The sequence below is a fragment of the Piliocolobus tephrosceles genome, chromosome X (assembly GCF_002776525.5).
Source record: "Piliocolobus tephrosceles isolate RC106 chromosome X, ASM277652v3, whole genome shotgun sequence".
Taxonomy (NCBI): Eukaryota; Metazoa; Chordata; class Mammalia; order Primates; family Cercopithecidae; genus Piliocolobus; species Piliocolobus tephrosceles.
In genome coordinates, this window is record NC_045455.1 from 67,393,796 (window position 1) to 67,415,342 (window position 21,547).

Sequence of the window (21,547 nt, forward strand, 5' to 3'; positions counted from 1 at the left end):
GCAGTGGCAAGAGATTAGCAGTAAGTGCATAAACAAGGATCATTCTATCTGGTATTAACTGCTATAAAAAAATGGTATAAAGGCCGGGCACGGTGGCTCAAGTCTGTAATCCCAGCACTTTGGGAGGCGGAGACGGGCGGATCACGAGGTCAGGAGATAAAGACCATCCTGGCTAACAGTGAAACTCCGTCTCTACTAAAAATACAAAAAACTAGCCGGGCGAGGTGGCGGGCGCCTGTAGTCCCAGCTACTCGGGAGGCTGAGGCAGGAGAATGGCGTAAACCCGGGAGGCAGAGCTTGCAGTGAGCTGAGATCCGGCCACTGCACTCCAGCCTGGGCGACAGAGCAAGACTCCGTCTCAAAAAAAAAAAAAAAAAAAAGGTATAGGAAGTGACTAGGGGAAAAAGTTCTTGTGTTCAGTGCCAGCATTTTTTTTATAATTGTAAAATACACATAAAATTTGCCATCTTAACCATTTTTAAGTGTGCAGCTCAGTAAAGTATGTTCACGTTGTTCTGCAACCAATCTCCAGAACATCATCTTGCAAATCTGAAACTATCCCAATAAATAACACTCCACTTTTCCCCTCGCACTTCTCCCCCCGCCCCCCCGCCCTGTCCCGGTAACCACCATTCTGTTTCCGCAAATCGATTATTTTAGACATTTCCTGTAAGTGGAATCATAAGTATGTTTTTGTGAGTGGCTTGTTTCACCGACCTCATAGGGTTGTGAAGTTAAATAATGTAGGTTTGTTCCCGGACCAAACTGGGTGTTGGGCAGCCCAATTAACAAGGTGCAGATGAACCGGGGAAAAGGGTGTTTATTTCTGCAACCGGTTACAGGGAGAAGGTCTGGAAATTATTGCCAGACCAACTCATAATTAGAAAGTTTTTCCAGCGTGTATATACCTTCTAAGCTATGTGTCTACGTGTAAGAGTGCATTCATCTAAAGACATAAGTGATTAACAACTTCTAATCCTGAAGACCTTCCTCTGGAGTCTCAGTAAATTTACTTAATCTAAATGGGTCTGGGTGCTGGGATGATTACCCTTATTTTGTCTCCTGCTAAATCATGGAGGCTTGTGGAATTCCTCCAGACCCCCAATAAACTTGTTTGTGGAGGCCTGGGAAGTTTCTTCAGACCCCCCAATAAAACTTGTTTACTCCTAAGGGGGTCCTGTTAAGAATTCCTTCCTTATCTTGTCATGCTTCAAGGCCCAAGAAAGGCCTAGGCAAAACTTGGTGGGCTTTTGTTACATTCCAGCCTTTGTATATGGGCACTGACTCTTTCAGCTTTTAATATTTAACTTAACCAGTCAGTCAGTGCTGAAACAGTTGTGATGGAGGCCTGCGATAGTGAGACCTGGCCTGCCACAGGTGAAACACATCTATCGCCAAGCCAATAGGACTTACCGCTCCTCTCACCCACACTTCTACTTTTCTGGAGAAATGGAAAGATTGTCAGAGTAGGCCACACGGGCTTTAAGCCGGCTGGTGGCTGAAAACACCCTTGGCGCCCCCACCTCCTTGGTAAGGCTTGCAGGCGCAAAGGGGGTGGTCCTTTGGGCTTGGTTTGGGAACAGGTTAGGTCGAGGAAGTTGAGCAAGCTGGTGAGCACGTTCCTCCTACGGAACCTCCATGCGCGGGACCTGACAAAACCTCTGGGCTCAGCAGGCTGGCGAGGGTGCGAGGCCGGCAGGGAATCCTAGCTCTGGTCCCGACCCTGCCGAGGAGCCCCGTGCCTCCCCGACCGCCTTGGCCATTCAGCTCCGCTCCTCCTTGGCCATCCGGCTCCGCCCCCTTCTGGCCAGCCCCGCCCCGTCGTTTCTCTCCCGGCTTTCCTCTGCCGCAGGTCTCGGGCCGCTGGCTTCGGGAGCCGGAAGCATGGGCGCTGAGTGGGAGCTGGGGGCTGAGGCTGGCGGGTCGCTGCTGCTTTGCGCCGCGCTGCTGGCGGCGGGCTGCGCTCTGGGCCTGCGCCTGGGCCGCGGGCGAGGGGCGGCCGACCGCGGGGCGCTCATCTGGCTCTGCTACGACGCGCTGGTGCACTTCGCGCTGGTAAGTGCCATCGCCTAGACCCTTCGCTCCCCATCCCAGAGAGTGGGAGTGGGGGGCGGCAAGGCGGGCTGAGGGGGTCCGGCGGCTTTCTGCAGCGAGCTGACCGCCCCTCCCCCTGGGGCAGGAAGTCTGCGGGGACCCGAGAGGCGCCTGGAGGCCGCGACGCCCAGAGTTCTGATTCCCAGGTCTGTGAACAGAACGCCGCTTGCCTTGTGCTGCCGATTCCTCCACCAAACTTAAAAAAAATTCTGTACGTGCTGTTAGTTTAGAAGATACCCAAAGGCTAGAACCTCAGTTTCCTCGGCTTTGTAACCTGCACATAAATGTTGAACTGGAAATAATTGAGAGTAGAGTTCAGGTAATTTTTAAATGCCCCAGAGGGAAGGGTGCAAGGCGAGATGCTTGCTCCAGAGGCAGCAAGGCTATTGGCCCAAAACCCGAAGCCTTTGCCAAGACAAACGAAACACCCGCGTCTAATGTGTGCCAGGCGCATTACTGAGTTTCAAATTTCAGCTCTTTACAGCATCCATAAATGAGTTATTATTGCCCCCCATTTTACAGAGGTGAAGGTAGGCGCTGCAAAATTAGGTGACTTTCCAGTGCCACACAGCTGGCATGATTCTGAGGCGGTCTAGTCTGGCTCCCAAGTTTGCACTCTGTGTATCAGTCGAGGTTTTAGGAAATATGTGTCCTTAGAGATTCAACCCATTTTATAAAATAGCCAGGAAGGTTGTGTTTAAGGCATTTATATTGAAATGCCCCGCCCCCCCACCACACGCGCGCGCGCGCACACACACTTTAAGTTTTTTAAAACTATGCCCAAATATCTTTTATTTTTGTAAAGTTGACCTTGTTTAGACACACCTGTGGCTAACTGAAACCAAAGTCAGTAGTATTGAGAAAGCAAGCCGAGTTCTGAGTAATCATCGAGTTCTGTAAATGTTTGCGGGTTGGCTTTGTGCCCATGACTGATGTTGCTGGAATTCTTTTTATTCTGATAAGCAACATGTAGAGATAAGGGACAGTGAATGTTTCTCTCAACTCCTTTATAGAGTTAATTTGTTTTTGTCTTTTTATTTATTTTTTATTTTTTTATTTTTTATTTTTGTTCTTGAGAGAGTCTAACTCTGTCCCCAGGCTGGAGTGTGGTGGCACTGGCACTATCTCGGTGCACTGCCGCCTCCTGGGTTAAAGCGATTCTCCTGCCTCAGCCTCTGTAGTAGCTGGGATTACAGGCGCCTGACACCACGCCCGGCTAATTTTTGTATTTTTAGTAGAGATGAGGTTTCACCATTTTGGCCAGACTGGTCTCGAACCCCTAACATCAGATGATCTGCTCTCCTTGGCCTCCCAAAGTGCTGGGATTACAGGCGTGAGCCACTGCGACCAGCAGAGAATTGATTTTTAAGCTATCACTTGAACACGAGGTCTCCCGCAGAACAGGAGAGATAAAGCAGGTTGCTAGGTCCAGTTAGAAAAAATGTATAACATAATTTGTTATGTATAACAAAATGTATAACATAAAAATGTATAACATAACACAAATGTTGCTAGTCCTAGTTGGAGAAAAATGTATAACATATTGGCTGGGTATAACTGTATAGCATATCAGAATGTATATGTATAAAAATGTATAACATATTGGACACAGTGGCTCATGCCTGTAATCTCAGCATTTTGGGAGGCTGAGGCGGGTGGATCACGAGGTCAGAAGTTCAAGACCAGCCTGGCCAACATGGTGAAACCCCATCTCTACTAAAAATACAAAAATCAGCCGGATGTGGTGACAGGTGCCTGTAATCCCAGATAGTCGGGTGGCTGAGGCAGGATAATTGCTTGAACCTGGGAGGGGATGGAGGTTGTAGTGAGCCATGATCAAGCCACTGCACTCCAGCCTTGGACTTTTCCAAGACTCCAGCTTGGGGAAAAAAAGAAAAGTATATAACATATCTTAGACATACAAAAAGCTGTAAAAATACTTAAACTATATGCGTGTGTTCACCACCTAGTTTAAAACTGTTTATTTTTCAAGCACAGGTTTTTACAGGTAACACAACACATACCTCCTTTTATGCCATTACCTACCCCAGCTGCAAAGTAGTCCACTGTGTGAATACACCATACCTTAGTTCTCCAAGTCTGAGAACCACATTTTTTCACATATTAGATCAATCAACTATATCACGTAACTACTGTAGGCCATTTGATTGATATTTTAATGTCTCTGAAATTGGGATGTATCTTATATTTGATGAATATGATCACTTAACCAGCCCATATTAGTGAACACATTTTTATTGTGTCCACCACAATAAAATGCATCCACCAACATTTTTGTACACGTGTCTCAGAGATCAGTGGGGAGAGCACTTGAATTAAGCAGTTGAGGCTGCAAGAAAATACATGCCCATGTTGTCTTTGCTTGGGAGTTTATTGCAAGAACACCCAGAAATGTGGGACAAGCTAACACTAAGATGTAGAGCTTAGGGGAGAACCAAAATTACAACTCACTTATTCACTAGAAGATGAGTTGCCTCCCCTTACCCCCTGACACTTTTTTTTTTTTTTTTTTTGAGACGGAGTCCTGCGCCCAGGCTGGAGTGCAGTGGCCGGATCTCAGCTCACTGCAAGCTCCGCCTCCCGGGTTCACGCCATTCTCCTGCCTCAGCCTCCGGAGTAGCTGGGACTACAGGCGCCCGCCAAATCGCCCGGCTAGTTTTTTGTATTTTTTAGTAGAGACGGGGTTTCACCGTGTTAGCCAGGATGGTCTCGATCTCCTGACCTCATGATCCGCCCGTCTCGGCCTCCCAAAGTGCTGGGATTACAGGCTTGAGCCACCGCGCCCGGCCGCCTGACACTTCTTAAAGAGAGGAGCTCTGTAGGTTTTTTGGCTGCCATCAAATTGAGAACTATCCTGTTGGACAGTTTCAAGCCAAGCATTCTCAGGGGCAGTTCATTTTCCAGATGTCCAACCAGAGCACAGTCACCTTGGGCCCCAGCACTGGTCATCAGTTCAGCTCGTTATGACTACAGCAGAGAGCAGGCTGACTTCCCATCAGCCTACCGGGAAGGAGCTATGGCAACATACTGGAAGAAGGAAACGGTGGCAGCGTAGGCACTGGTGCTTCATGGGTAAAATTTTATCTCTTCTGCAATCTAAGTATAGCGTTCAGGCGTGTCCAGAAACATGAGGCAGTATATGAATGCCTGTGTATGGAATACATCCTGGAGTCCAGATTGACAGGAGCACAGGGTTTATATAAGGAAGAAGTGGGAGGACCAGCTGGAAAGGTGACAGGAAAGAACTGTATTCTGTAGTGGGAAGCCATTGAAGGATTTCAAGCAGGGAAATCACGTGGCCAAAGCAGATCTTCAGAAAGATAATTTGGTGGTGATGTGTTAAGTCAGAAACTCTGGGGTCTGAGATTTTACCCAACTTACTTAGAAGTGAACAAGGTAGTCCAGTTTGATTCCCCAAGGCCCAAGCCCCACGGGGCAACATAATGAAGGCCAGATGTTACTGCCTGTACATGCAGTGGGGTGCATTACAAGAAAGGGACCCCAGAACTACATGTCCATCTTATTGTGAGCTGGTGGTGGCCGGCCCATACTTCTCTCTGGAGAGACCTTATCTTAGGAATGTAAACCTCTGAGGAGGAGAAGGTGAGGTCTTGATATTTACCACCTAGAACCTCTCTGGAGGGAGCTCTCTCCCACGTTTACTACCCTGGGAAGGCTCATTGTAGAAACATTCTTAAAATTGATGTAAATGTCTTTGCTCAGAGACCCAGACAGTGCAGGATGTGAGATATTCATGGAGAATTGTCTCTCAACATGGTGCAGGTTGAACTGGAAAGGATGGAGTTAAGGGGCAAGAAGATCAACAAAAAGCAACTGCTGTAGTTTGGGGAGTCATTTTTTTAAAAAAGAGGCAAGCCAAGGTGGTGTTGGAAGGTAAAGTGGGGAGGAAAGTGAACTGTGAGAGACTTCCAGGGGAGAATGTGGTAAGTCAAAGTGGCCACTTCTAGATTGGGGGTGGACATGATCTTGGGGCTTAGGGCCTGAGCAACATGGGTAATGGTGAGCATATTAAAGTAAGACAGCAAAATCTGGCTTTAGAACTATGAGTCGGGGGTCCTAGTGTGTGGTTAAGAGAGAATAGTGCTGGGCAGTGGCTCACACCTGTAATCAGCACTTCGGGAGGCTGAGGCAGGATTGCTTGAGGCTAGGAGTTGCGAGACCAGCCTTGCTAACATAGTGAGGCCTCATCTCTGCAGAAAAATTAGCTGGGCGTGGTGCTGCATGCCCGTGATCCCAGCTACTCAGAAGGCTGAAGTGGGAGGATTGCTTGAACCCAGGAGATCCAGGCTGCAGTGAGCTATGATTACGCCACTGCACTCTAGCCTGGGTGACAGAGTGAGACCCCATCTCAAAAAGAAGAGAGAGAATGGCCAGAAGGCAATTGAAAATATGAACTGAGTTGGAGAGACAGAGTCAAGGCAGAAGAGAGAGTGCTGGGAATTGTTTTCTGAGTTGGGGGAGACAGCAGGAAGCCCCAGGTATGAGTGCTTTTGGTGAGCTGGAGAGGACAGAAGGGTAAAAGAGCTGAGGAATAAGAGCAGGATCTTTTAAAATATCTATCCTAGGAGAGAGTGGGCAAGACCACGAACCAGGAGGGCGCTGGGGTCCTGGGATCCACGGAATGGAATTTCAAGAACACTGATAAATTGCTGTAGCACCATTATAAACAAAGAAGGAAAATAAAAGGTGAGGTACCTGGCAACCAGAAAGTCAGTGGTGAGAGTGGAGTTGATGGGAGGGAGGCTCCAGAAGCCAAACACTTACAGGCCGGGTAGAGGAGAAGCTGGGCAGTAGATGAAAGTCCTGCAGGAGTTTGGTGGTGGGAGGAGGGAGGGCAGGAGGGTAGCTCCAAAGGCACCTCGGGGCAGGCTGGGGGATCTTGGTTCTTTTGAAGATAAAGGTCTGGGCAAGAGGATGGCTGAGGAAGGGTAAAAGTGCAGGCACAGCAGGCAGCTCTCGCTCTCTGATGTGTGCTTGGCCATGGAGGAGTTTTGAGACGAAGTCTCACTCACTCGCCCAGGCTGGAGTGCAGTAGCATGATCTTGGCTCACTGCAACCTCCACCTCCCAGGTTCAAGTGATTCTTCTGCTTCAGCCTCCCGAGTAGCTGGTATTACAGGCATGTGCCACCATGCCTGGCTAATTTTCGTATTTTTAGTAGAGACAGGGTTTCACCATGTTGGTCAGGCTGGTCTTAACCTCCTGACCTCGTGATCCACCTGCCTGAGCTTCCCAAAGTGCTGAGATTACAGGCGTGAGCCACCATGCCCGGCTGCCTTCAGTTTTCTTGAAGGAGGACTGTTTTGCTGTTTTGGTGCTAGGCTTTGGGATGAGATTCTGGGGCATAGATCTTGGGATCCTCCTTCTATAGCCTGTTTTTCAATGGAGATGTTTGTCTTTTCCTTAATGATCTTAGGTGTTCATGTATTAGTACAAACAGTTTCACCCACACTTTATTATGCTTTTGGGGAGAAAGGGCAAGAAAGTGTTGTCAACCCCCTTTATTGACTAATCCGTTCTTTCCCCACTTATTTGAAATGCCACTTTTATCATATACTGAAGTATTTTATATGCATAGATGTGTTTGGGGATTTTTGAATTTAGTTCTGTTTTACGAATCTTTTGGTTCCAGTTCTAGCCACTGTTTTATCGGATATTGAAAATTTCAGCACTATAATGTAGTTCAATATCTGATAAAGCAAATTTCTCCCTACTATTCTTTTTTAAACACTTTAAAACTTATGATATATCCTTCCAAATGTACTTTTAAATTCACTTTGCTGACCGAGTGTGTACAAAAATTAGCCAGGCGTGCGGTAGCATGCACCTGCAATCCCAGCTATTCGGGAGGCTGAGGTAGGAGAATCGCTTGAGCCTGGGAGGCAGAGGTTGCAGTGAGCGGAGATCGCGCCACTGCACTCTAGCCTGGGGGACAGAGTGAGATCCTGTCTCAAAAATAAAAAATAATTTCACTTTGCCAAGTTCTAATACTTGGTATTTTGATTGTGGCTTTCTTAGCTTTATAGATTAGTTTGAGATTAAATGATATTTTTATACTACAATCTCCCTTCTAAGAACTGGGTAGATCACAATTTGTTTAAATCTTCTGTTATAGTCTCTTAAAGTTCATTTCAAAACATTTTATATTTTCATTGCTACTGTATTTCTCCTTTGTATTTGTTTAATTTAATTTAATTTAATTTTTTGAGACAGAGTCTCCCTCTGTCGCCCAGGCTGGAGTGCAGTGGCACGATCTCAGCTCACCGTAGCCTCTGCCTCCTGGGTTCAAGCAGTTCTCCTGCCTCAGCCTCCCAAGTAGCTGGAATGACAGGCATGTGCCACCATGCCCAGCTAATTTTAGTGTGTGTTTCTAGTAGAGAAGGGATTTTGCCATGTTGCCCAGGCTGGTCTCAAACTCCTGGCCTCAACTGATCCACCCGCCTCGGCCTCCCAGAGTGCTGGAATTACAGGCATGAGCCACTACGCCTGGCCTTTCCTTTGTATTTAGACTGATTATTGTTACTATAGTGAAAGCTGTTGAGATATACCTGTATTTACATAGTTAGCAGCCACTTTTCTGAATTCCCCTTTTCCTCCCTCCAGCTTTATTGTTATAATTTATGTATAATAAAACCCATTCTGTGTACAGTTTGGTGAATTTGAGTGATTGTGTAGAGTTGTGTAACCACCCTTGCAATCACAGTACAGAACGTTTCCATCACGCTTCTAGTAAAAGTTTTGTCATGTCCCTTTGAAGAGGATCCCAGTCCCCATCACCAGCCCCAACAAACACCCATCTGCCTTCTGTCTTTAAAGTTTTGCTGTTCCTGTAATTTTATAAAAATGAAATTATACATACAAAGTCTTTATTTAACATAAGTTGCTGTGTAGTGTTCCAGTCTGTGGATGTATCTCAATTCATTTATCTATCAGTTAATGAACAAATGGGTTGTTCCTAGTTTTTGACTATTACAAATAATGCTGCTAATAGATATCTGCATCCAAGTCTGTGTGGGCATATTTTTCTTTCTCCTAGGCCAAGGCCTTGGAGTGGGATTCTTTCATTTTAGTAGAAACTGCCAACCTGCTTTCTGTGGTGGCTGTACCATTGTGCGTTCCCACTAGCAGTGTGTGAGAGTTCCTGTTGCCCCACAGCCTCACCAGCACTTAGCATGTTTGTGGTTTTTACTTTTGTTTTTAGTCATTCTGATAGACGTATATGACTGAAACTTACCACTCACCCTCATACATGCCACAGGTTGCATTTTCAAATGCAGTACCAGGCCTGGTGTGGTGGCTCAGGCTTGTTTTTTGTTTTTTGTTCTTTGTTTTTGTTTTTGAGACGGAGTCTCATTCCGTCACCCAGGCTGGAGCGCAGTGGCGTGATCTCAGCTCACTGCAAGCTCCGCTTCCCAGGTTCATGCCATTCTCCTGCCTCAGCCTCCGGAGTAGCTGGGACTACAGGTGCCTGCCACCATGCCCCGCTAATTTTTTTTGTATTTTTAGTAGAGACAGAGTTTCATCGTGTTAGCCAGGATGGTCTCAATCTCCTGACCTTGTGATCCGCCCGCCTCGGCCTCCCAAGGTGCTGGGATTACAGGTGTGAGCTCAGGTTTGTAATCCCAGCACTTTGGGAGGCTGAGGTGGGCGGATCACCTTAGGTCGGGAGTTAAAGACCAGCCTAGCCAACATGATGAAACCCCGTGGCGGTGCACACCTGTAATCCCAGCTACTTGGGAGTCTGAGGCATGAGAATTGGTTGAACCTGGGAGGTGGAAGTTGCAGTAAGCCGAGATGGCACCACTGCACTCCAGCCTGGGTGACAGAGCAAGACTCTAGCTCAGTAAATAAATGGATGAATGAATGAATGCATGCATGCAGCACCAGTTCCTAAACATGGTTCTAGGTGGAGTCTGACCATCATTCAAGGAGCCTGGGGTGGTGGGGGAAGGTGGAAAGAGCACGGGACTTTGGGTGCAGTAGGTGCACCCTTGAACGCCAGCTTTCCCGATGACCAACTCAGAAACTTGGGCATGCCCCTTTCCCCTGCAAATCCTTTCTGTAATGAGGAGGAAAAGAAGGAAGGAAACTTTCTGTCTTAGTTTTCTTACCTGTGAAGTATGGAAATAATGTTTTCTTCAAAGGACTGTGAGAATTAAATAAAGCCTTATAACTTAGCACGGTGCTTCTCAAGCTTGACCATGCACACAAATCATCCAGGGATCATCCGAGATTCTGCAGTGGTAACCAGCTCCCAAGTGATTGCCAGGCTGTGATTCGTTGACTGTGTTTGAATGGCAAGGATGTAAGGCACCTGGCACTTGCCAGAGTTCAGTAAATGTAATTCTCTCCTCCTCCATCCTCTTAGTGAATCCTCCTTGCCATATTCCATACCCGGATTAGCTTTTGTCATCCCATCCCTGTGTACTAAAGTGACGATGTATTTGTCCAATTAAGACGAGCCTTGGAAGGTTTCCTTTCACATCTTTAATCTGAGAAGTAACAACCTGGCAGAGAAGGGTATATCCTTGAAAAGAGAGAAAAGTGTTTCAAGTCCTAAATCAAACAGTATACTGCTATGTTGTAGGAACCATAGAACTCGTGTGACTGTTTGATCCTGGTAGTTCTGAAAGAGACCAGTGTGGTCTCCTGTGAATGTTAGGTGACAACTGGCTGCTGAGCAGGTTCCCTCAAGTGGAAATGGCCGTCTCATTAAGCGGGCAGCAGCTGGGCAGCATACATTTATTGAGTCATTAAAGCCTTGTCACCAAAGGACCGTAGGAGGCTGCTGCAGCTGATCCTTCCAGAAACAATGATGTATGCTGTTGCCATGACATGCAAAAATCCAGTCTGATTAGGCTGAGGTTTCGTGAGTCAGATTTGCAAATGCTAATAAATGTTGAAAACAGGATTTATATACTGATTCTATTCCTGCTCCACTTCATTCTCCCACTCTTGAAAGTGAATGTTGCCCTGTTTTCTCTAGGTCTTCATTCAAACATACTGACAACAAAAAACAGATACATTCAAATACATACTCAGCCTCAGTATGTGTTCTTTTTATTTCTGTAAGAACTTTTTCAGCTAAATTTTTCCTTAAGGATTAGAATGAGTAAATTGAGCATGCTCTTTAAATTGGATATTTAATTATCAATGGAAGTAGCTGGCATAACTTAATCATTTGTTTGATCTGAGCTTTGACTTATAGCTGTCTTTAAGTCTATAAAATATGTTGTTAAAACATATGCCTGGGCCGGGCGTGGTGGCTCACCCTTGTAATCCCTGCATTTTGGGAGGCCGAGGCAGGCGGATCACCTGAGGTCAGGAGTTCGAGACCAGTCTGGCCAGCATGGTGAAAACCTGTCTCTACTAAAAATACCAAAATTAGCCAGGTGTGGTGGCGTGTGCCTATAATCCCAGCTACTTGGGAGGCTGAGGCAGAAGAATTACTTGAACCCAGGAGGCAGAGGTTGTAGTGAGCCAAGATCACGCCACTGCATTCCAGCCTAGGCAACAGAGCGAGACCATCTTAAAAAAAAAAAAAAAAAAATCACATGCCTGGACATTTTAAGAGAAAAATGAGACTGGCCTTTCTTTGCTATAATACATTTTAATTTTTAAGCTGATTTTGTTAGCTCAATTAAGTATAGTTCAGTTATGTTTTATAACATATGTCCAGTAGGAACTTTCCTGTATTTTTGAAACCAAATTTTTTGATATGTGGAACTTAAATAAGTATTATGAAATTTTCCTCATCACCCTCTGGGTTAATAGTAGGAAAATTCATAGCAGGGAGAAAATATTTTAAATATTTATAAGTGCTTATTAATATAAACCTGAAAAATGTCTTGAAAGCTACCATGGAATTTAACAGTGGTCATCTCTGGGAAGTGTGATTGGGAGTCAGGAGGGAGAGAGGCTTTTATTCTTTGCTTTGTACCTTTTTATAGTTTTTTGTTTTTTTTAAACATGTATCATAGATATTTTTGCTTGTTTGTTTTGTGGGATTTTTTTGTTTTGTTTTGTTTTGTGTTTTGAGATGGAGTCTCGCTCTGTTGCCAGGCTGGAGTGTGGTGGCGCGATCTCAGGTCACTGCAACCTCTGCCTCCCGGGTTCAAGCAATTCTCCTGCCTCAGCCTCCCGAGTAGCCGGGACTACAGGTGCATGCTACCACGCCTGGCTAATTTTTGTATTTTTAGTAGATACAGGGTTTCACCATGTTGGCCAGGATGGTCTCCATCTCCTGACATTGTGATCTGCCCACCTCAGCCTCCCAAAGTGCTGGGGTTACAGGCATGAGCCACGGCACCCAGTCATGTTTTTTTTTTTTTTTTAAACAGGGTCTTGCTTTGTTGCCCAGGCTGGAGTGCAGTGGCACAATCTCATCTCACTGCAGCCTCAACCTCCTGGGCTCAAGTGGTCCTTCCACCTTACCCACCTGGGACTACACCACACCCAACTAATTTTGTATTTTTTGTAGAGATGGGGTTTCACATGTTGCCCGGGCCCATCTTGAATTTCTGGGCTTATATAATTTTTTTTAAAGGTAAAATTTTAAAAGGTATACCACCAGAAGAAATATCAGAAGAGTAAAGAAAAATCCACTGAAATATCTTCGTGCCGTAGGCGTTGTGGGCACTGCAGACATTGGTTTAGGGAGGAGAAAAGGCCTCTGATCAGAGGGAGGAAAACCCTGATTCTGGGCAGCTCCTCTGCAGTCCTAAATGGACAAGAAAGAATTTGCTCAGCATGTGTCACCCAGAGCTGGCATTTTGATGCCTGGTCCTTTACCAAGAGGGCACAAGAGAGTGTGTGAATAGTGGGAGTTTTTTCCTTTCTGTTCTAGTCATGGCCGTCAACTCTCCTTACTCTTCATCCTTTTTGTGCTAGTGTTTATTTTAACCCTCAACACGGCGCCAGACTTATATGAACATTCCCATTGGTTCCTGTGAGGAGGGACGTTGAGTTTCAGCACCTCTCACCAGGTTGAAGTCCGCCACCCCTGGTTAGCGTGTGTGCATGTGTGTGTGCGCGCCTGTGCATGGGCGTGTGTGTCCGTGCACGTGTGTGTGGGGGGTGGGGAGGGAGGGCGTTCTGAGTCTCCTGTGGCTGGGAACCTAGGTGCAGTGTTATTCAAGTCTCTTTTGCCTGCAGGAGAGCAGAAGATGGAGAGAGAAGTAAGCAGGTTTGCACTGTGGTTTATTGAGACCTGAATAATCAGGCAACTCAAGTACTGTTGAGTGCTGAAACACCAGTGTGTCTGATACAAAAGTGCATCTGCGGGGAAGGAGGTGGCAAACTGCTTGCTTTTGAGGTGTGCCCTGCCTGACACATGCTGCAGATCTCTGTTGCTTTTTGCCTGTGCTCATTTAGGCTGATCCAGACCAGGACACCCAGGACACTTTGGGTCTGGAGAGGGTCCTGGAGGAGCTAAGCCTCAGGCTGTCTGGAACCTCAGGTGCTGTGTTTCTTGTAACCACTGTGGTCTGAGTCCCCTGCTCACCTGTTTCAAGCATGAAGGCAGGGAGCCCCTGCAACTGCAGGATCCTGATTCTGGAGTCCAGAAATGCAAGGAGTGCCCTTCTCTGATCCCTTACAGGTGTAGCACCAAGCGCTGGGGACTGGCTTTCTCTAGTGGTACCACATTGGAATTTGACAAGTTGCTATGTATCCCCCCAACCATTTTTTTTTTAAGAAACAGAGTCTCTCTCTGTCCTCCAGGCCCGAGTACAGTGGTGCAATCATGGTTCACTGCAGCCTTGAACTGCTGGGCCCAACTGATCCTCCCACCTCAGTCTCCTGAGTAGCTGGGACTACAGGTACACACCACTGCACCCAACTAATGTTTCTGATGTTGTTTTGTTTGTTTGTTTGTTTTTGCAACAGAGTCTCGCTCTGTCACCCAGCCTGGAGTGCACTGGCACCATCTCTACTCACTGCAACCTCTGTCTCCTGGGTTCAAGCGATTTTCCTGCCTCAGCCTCCCAAGTAGCTGGGATTACAGGTGCGTGCCACCACACCCAGCCAATTTTGTATTTTTAGTAGAGACAGGGTTTCACCATGTTGGTCAGGCTGGTCTTGAACTCTTGACCTTGTGATCCACCTGCCTCAGCCTCCCAAAGTGCTGGGATTACAGGCGTAAACCTATATATCTTTTTAAAATTAAGTTTTACTGTGAACAATTTCAAACATTCACAAATGTAGAGAGACTAGTACAGTATCAGTGAGCAGATTCTACATTTTCAAGTTTTGCTGCACTTGCCCATCTGTCACTTTTTCTTCTCTTTTTCTCCTTCCCTCCCTCCCTCTTTCATTGTTTTTGCTGAAGTACTGGAAAAGTGATCTGGACCTCATGTCACTTTACCTTTATGTAGTAAGTCTGTCTCTAAATAAAGTCAGGTCTTCTTCAGGGACAGGTGCCTGCTGTTCGTGTTATCATAGAAATGGCAGAACAAGAAAAAAAGAAAGAAAGACAATCTGTTGTACTTTTTGCTCAAGCTTACCATATCTCGCCTAACACCTAGTGGAGCCCTGCCTTCCCTATTACAGCAACATCCTGCATGTGGTCCTTTGCTGTTGACTAGGCACCTTTCATCTGATCCTTAGATCCTCAGTGCTTGTTGAGCTCAAACATGAATCTTAGTTCCAGATGGCTGGTTCTCGATCATACATTGTGGTTAAAGACTTTGGAGCTGATAACTTTCCATGTTTATTTGGTTATTTAAGTAAAACAATTTTAAGGGAGAAGAAAAAAGCACTGTACAATTCATTTAATATAAAGCATGAATTCACAGGAGGAACTATATCTGTCTCCATTCTCTACAATTCTACAGATAATTTTGGTGCCTGGCAAATAGTAAGTAGTGTTTTCAGTGGCTTTGATCTTAGGTCTTTGTGTGGTTAGAGCAGATCTCATTCAAAAGCCCCTGAACGGTGTTTTTTTTTCTTTAGACGGAGTCTCACTCTGTCACCCAGGCACAGGCACACACGATCTTGGCTCAATGCAACCTCCACCTCCCGGGTTCAGGCGATTCTTGTGCCTCAGCCTCCTGAGTAGCTGGGACTACAGGCATGTGCCACCATGCCTGACTAATTTTTTTGTATTTTTTAATATTTGTGTTTTGTATTTTTAGTAGAGACGGAGTTTCACTATGTTGGCCAGGCTGATCTTGAACTCCTGACCTCAGGTGATCTGCCCTCCTCAGCCTCCCAAAGTGCAGGGATTACCGGCGTGAGCCACCACGCCCGGCCTTTATAATCTTTAACACCATAATAGCAGGTCTCATTCTGAAGCTGGGGCCTCTGCCTCCCACACCTAGTTTGTTCGTTTTTGCATGGAATCTGTTATTGATGAGAGTCAGCTGTGGATGGTGCAGCCTAAAGTGGTGAGCCTGTGTTTGCTGATTTATATTTGTGAGTTCTGTTAGGGTAAGAGCCAGCCAGTCTCAGAATCACAGAACCTTCAGAGATGTCACCTGGAACTCTGATATGAACACGCTCACCCCTTTTCACCGTGTGTTTTTTCTGACTTTATCTGAATGACCTTCCTGGGGTGGGATGCAGCAGGATTGGCATGGGCTACAGTGGGAGCGGGCAAGTGTGATAGGGAAGGGATACTACCTCTTAGAGTTGTTTGAGGGAAGAATCAGAGAGTTGCTACTGGTGTATGACCTACTTCATGAAGAAAAGCCAAGTGTTTGTTGGTCTGTTTGGCTCCCTTTTTACCTAAAACACAAGGGCAATGTCCTCGTGTAGAACTACTGCCCCTTCCCGGAAAAGCATGACCTGCTATTTAGACAGTGCCAGTGCACACTGGCCCACCAGACCTGCCCACGTCTGCAGTGGGTCCTATTTTTTAAATCAAATGAGAGCATTTTCTTTATATACTGAATGTTTCAACCAAGGACTTTTGCAAGTCACACCTCTGGACCCATGTCATCTCTGCTATCACTGAAAAATAACTAAGAAGAACTAAGGAATTAGGTGGCCCGGCTAATACTACATGATTCAGGGATAGCTGTGGAAAGTCTGGAGAATCGGCCTGGGATTGTCTATAAAATGTCGCTGTATGTGTATTCGGTGTGTATTGCATGTAATCAAACTTGGCCCACCCTTAAGGAGCTTTACTAGTGGGGAAAGTAGAGAGGGAAACAAGTCATTGTCATGCAGTCTGGTGAGTGATAAGACTGTCCAGGCCGAGAGGTGGCACCGAGGAGGGAAGGATTCACTGGGGTTTTAAAGACTGAAGAGGAGGTTACCAGGCAGCAGGGGAGGGGGAACTTAAGACTCACTGCAGACCCTTGGCCCTCATGATGGGTGCGCAGATATTGTTCTCAGATTCTTATGAAAATGGCCCGTGTTCTGCTTTACCAAATGCTTTGACTTAGGCAGAATTATTGGTTAATCTTGCCCATGGGGCAGTCTAGCCCACTGGTTTCAAATTCCAAGTGATGATATCTCCATTTTAAAACTTACATTCTTTTTTTTTTTTTTTTTTTTTTTTTTGAGACGGAGTCTTGCTCTGTCACCCAGGCTGGAGTACAGTGGCCAGATCTCAGCTCACTGCAAGCTCCGCCTCCCGGGTTCTCGCCATTCTCCTGCCTCAGCCTCCCGAGTAGCTGGGACTACAGGCGCCAGCCTCCTCGCCCGGCTAGCTTTTTGTATTTTTTAGTAGAGACGGGGTTTCACCGTGTTAGCCAGGATGATCTCGAACTCCTGACCTCGTGATCCGCCCGTCTCGGCCTCCCAAAGTGCTGGGATTACAGGCTTGAGCCACCGCGCCCGGCCTAAAACTTACATTCTTAACAACGAAATAAACCTCAAAGGTAGACAAAGGATTTGAATAGAAATTCCTCCAAAGAGGTCAATATGTACATGAAAATATGTTCAGCATCACTAGGCAGTCATTGGGGGAAATGCAAATCAAAACCACGGTGAGATACTCCTTCACACCCATTAGGATGACTACTATTAAAAACAGTAACAACAAAAGGAAAATAACAAGTGTTGGCCAAGAATGTGGAGAATTGTTGGTGGGAATGCAAGAGGGTGCCAGCGCTGCAGAAAGCAGTGTGGGAGCTCCTCAGAAAGCTAAACATTCACCTTAAGTTCCAGCAATTCCACTTCTACATATACACCCAAAGGAATTGAAACCAGGCACTTGAACAGATACTTGCAAACCAATGTTCATAGCAGCAGACTTATGAGCCACAATAACTCCAAAATGGAAACAACCTAAATGTCCATCAGCAAATGAATAAACACAGTGCAGTGCCTACATACAGTGGAATATGATTCAGTCTTAAAAAGGAACAAAATTCTGACACATGCTACAACATGGGTGAACCTAGAAGACACTATGCTAAGTAAAATAAGCCAGACATGGAAGGACAAATACAGTCATCACTGCGTAAGGACGTTTCAGTCAATAAGGGACGGAATACGCCACGGTTGTCCCTTAAGATTATGATGGAGCTGAAAAATTCCTAATGCCTAGAGACGTCATAGCTGTCATAATGTTGTAGTGCAATGCATTACCTTTTCTGTGTTTAGATGCACAAATACTTACCATTGTGTTATAATTTCCTACAGTATTCAGTACAGTAATGCTGTACAGGTTTGAAACCCAGGAGCAAAAGGCTATCCATATAGCCTACATGTGAGGTAAGTGTTACACAACCTAGGTTTGTGTGAATACACTCTATGATGTCCACACAATGACAAAACTGTCTAATGATGCTTTTCTCAGAGCATATCACTGTTGTAAGGCTAAGCATGGATGTTTGGTCTCATTTCATTTATACGAGTTATCTAAAATAGTCAGATTCATAGATGCACAAAGTAGAGTGCTGGGTGTTGGGCTGAGAGAGGGAAGAAATGGAGAAATAGTGTTTAGTGGGCACATTGTTTTAGTTTTGGAAGATGAAGAGTTCTGGAAATGGATGGTGGCGATGGCTGCACATATTGTTAATGTACACAGTACCCCTGAGCACCACTGTTTGTGCCACAGGGCTGAGCAGGGCAAAAGCTGGACCCACGGGCCTCATACCATCCTCTGGGCTCCACCCCTGTCCTTCACCTCTCAGCCTGCCCACCCAGGCCCAGCTCTAGGCCTGCCTCCCTCTGGAATCTTTCCTCACTGTCCCAACTACAGCTCCCTCATCTTCCTCCAACCTTTATTGAATTGGAAGTCATTGTTAATCCAACTAGACAATAAGTCCTCTGAGGCCAAAACCTGGCCTAGTCTAAATTTTTTTTTTTTAAGTCCTGACAGTTGCCAAAAAAAAAAAGTCCATTCACTAGTCATGGTACTCTTTATCCCATGTCTTTCTCTGTTTCTTTAATTAACTTTTTTTGAGGTAATTGTATATTCACATGCAGTTGTAAGAAATAATACAGAGGTCCCTTGTTTACTTTTCCCAGGTTTCCACGATGGTAACATTTTGGTGGGTTTTTAAAAAATTATCTTCGGCCGGGTGCAGTGGCTCACACCTGTAATCCCAGCACTTTGGGAGGCCAAGGCAGGTGGATCACCTGAGGTCAGGAGTTCGAGACCAGCCTGGCCAACATGGCAAAACCCCGTCTCTACTAAAAATACAAAAAATTAGACAGGCATGGTGGTGGGCACCTATAATTCCAGCTACTTAGGAGGCTAAGGCAGGAGAATTGCTTGAACCCAGAAGGCAAAGGTTGCAGTGAGCCAAGGTCATACCACTGCACTCCTGCCTAGGGAGCAAGACTCTGTCTAAAAAAAGAAAACGTTATTTTCTATTTTGATAATTTTGGTACCAAACATTTTGTAAAACTATAGTATAATATAACCATTGTATGGACATTGATACAGTCCACTGATCTTTTTCAGACTTCTCAGTTTTTTTGTGTATGGAAGTATGTGTGTGTGTGTTAAGTTCTATATAATTTTATCAACTGGGTAGATTCACATATCAACCACAACAGTCCAGGTACTGAATAGTTTCAGCACTACAAGGATCCCTAGTGTTTTCCTTTTATAACTACACATCCCCCCATCCCACACCTCCATCCCCTAACCCCTGGCAACCACTAATAATGTCCTCCATTCCTTTTTTTTTTTTTTTTTTTTTTGAGACGGAGTCTTGCTCTGTCGCCCAGGCTGGAGTGCAGTGGCTGGATCTCAGCTCACTGCAAGCTCCGCCTCCCGGGTTTACGCCATTCTCCTGCCTCAGCCTCCCGAGTAGCTGGGACTACAGGCACCTGCCACCTCGCCCGGCTAGTTTTTTTGTATTTTTAGTAGAGACAGGGTTTCACCGTGTTAGCCAGGATGGTCTCAATCTCCTGACCTCGTGATCCGCCCGTCTCGGCCTCCCAAAGTGCTGGGATTACAGGCTTGAGCCACCGCACCCAGCCAATGTCCTCCATTTCTAAAATCTATCATTTCAGAAAATTATTATATAAATGTAGCCACAGAGCCGGGCATGGTGGCTCAAACCTGTAATTCCAGCACTTGGGGAGGCTGAGGCGGGTGGATCACTTGAGGTCAGGAGTTTGAGACCAGCCTGGGCAACATGCTGAAACCCCATCTCTACTAAAACTACAAAAATTGAGGGCGTGGTGCATGCCTGTAATCCCAGCTACTCAGGAGGCTAAGGCACGAGAATCCCTTAACATGGGAAGTGGAGGTTGCAGTGAGCCAAGATCGAGCCACTGCACTCTTGCCTGAGCGACAGAGCGAAACTGTGTCTTGTAAAATAAATACAGAAATAAAAATGAATGTAATCACTATGTAATCTTTTGGGATCGGCTTTTGAAGAACATCAGTTTTTAGTTCTTCACATAGCACAAATAAAGCTGCTATGAACATTCGTGTACTTGTTTTTGTATAAACATAAGTTTTTGTTTTTCTGGGAGAAATACCCAAATGTGGAATTGCTGGGTCATATGGTCATTGCATATTTAGTTTTAGAAGAAACTGCCAAACTCTAGTTTTTTTTAGTGACTGTACCGCTTCTATCCCTTCAGAAATGTGTGTTTGTTTCCGTTTTTCTACATCCTTACCACTATTTGATGTTGCCACTATTTTTTATTTTTGCCTGCCTTCCTTCCCTTCCTTCCTTTTCTCCCTTCCTTTCCTCCCTTCCTTTCCTTTCCTTCCTTTCCTTCCTTTCTTCTTCCCTCCTTCCCTCCCTCCCTTCTTTCCTCCCTTTCCCTTTCCTTTTCCCTTTCCCCTTCTTTTTTTGACACAGTTTCACTCTGTCGTAAAGGCTGGAGTGCATTGGCGTAATCATAGCTCACTGCAACCTCCACCTCCTGGTTCAAGCAGTTCTGCCTCAGCCTCCTAAGTAGCTGGGACTACAGGCACACACCACCACACCCAGCTAATTTTTTTGTATTATTAGTAGAGGTGGGGTTTTACCATGTTGGCCAGGCTGGTCTCGAACTCCTGACCTCATGATTCACCCGCCTAGGCCTCCAAAAGTGCTGGGATTACAGGTGTGAACCACCACACCCAGCCTTATTTTCGCCATTCTGATAGTTTATGCAGTGATACCTCCCTGTGGTTTGAAGGTGTGTTTCCTTGGTGGCTAATGAAGTTGAACACCTTTCCATGTGCTTATTTGCCATCTTTATGTACTTCCCAGTGAGATGTCTATTCATTTCTTTTACCCATTTTCTAATCAGATTACTATTTTTAACTGTCTTGTTTTCTATTCTCCATTTTATTTCTTTTAGGAAATGCTTATTAGCATGTACTATGTGTTAGCCATTTGGAATATAGAGATAAAAGACAAAGAATTGGCCCTCAGAGAACTGGCAGTTTTGGGAAGAGACAAGTGAGCAGGTTTCTGTGTAGGAGTGCACTGACCTCCCAGCAGGAGAATAGTACAATCTTGCTTCCTGGAGGAGGTGACATCTGATCAGCATTTGAAGGCATGAATATTCGTTACACTTGATATGTGTTATGCTATCTTTACATTTAGGACATTAATACAGTAAAAAATAGGGCATTCTAAAAGCCTCATCAGGGCATCCTTTATAAGTAATTTGTTGTATGAACTTAATTCAAGGTTAGCAAACACTGAACACAAATGCCATGTTTCTTGGGGATTCTAAGATAGAGATGACAGTACTCCAGATCCCAGTGATGTGTGATCCAATGGGAGCTGGGGAGCGAGCGGATAGCTGCTGGTTACAGAAACAAACTTAGTCACATGGGAGTTTTAGGAGAGTGAGACATTAATTCTCACTAGGAGGTCCAAGAAGGTTTCTTGAAGAAGGGAGTTGGGGCTGGGATTTGAAAAATGGCCGGGCGCGGTGGCTCAAGCCTGTAATCCCAGCACTTTGGGAGGCCGAGACGGGTGGATCGCAAGGTCAGGAGATCGAGACCATCCTGGCGAACACGGTGAAACCCCGTCTCTACTAAAAAATACAAAAAA

At 45.7% G+C, this 21,547-nt stretch overlaps 1 protein-coding gene across 1 annotated transcript in view; it reads left to right on the forward strand.

Annotated features, from left to right (window-relative positions):
* The first annotated feature begins 1,725 nt into the window (after window positions 1–1,725).
* EBPL (EBP like) overlaps window positions 1,726–21,547 on the forward strand; it is a 29,848-nt gene continuing 10,026 nt past the window's right edge. The window contains exon 1 of the mRNA XM_023187421.1: window positions 1,726–2,055. Coding sequence (XP_023043189.1) covers window positions 1,885–2,055 — 171 coding nt within the window. The 5' untranslated portion in view covers window positions 1,726–1,884. The remainder of the gene's footprint in view (window positions 2,056–21,547) is intronic.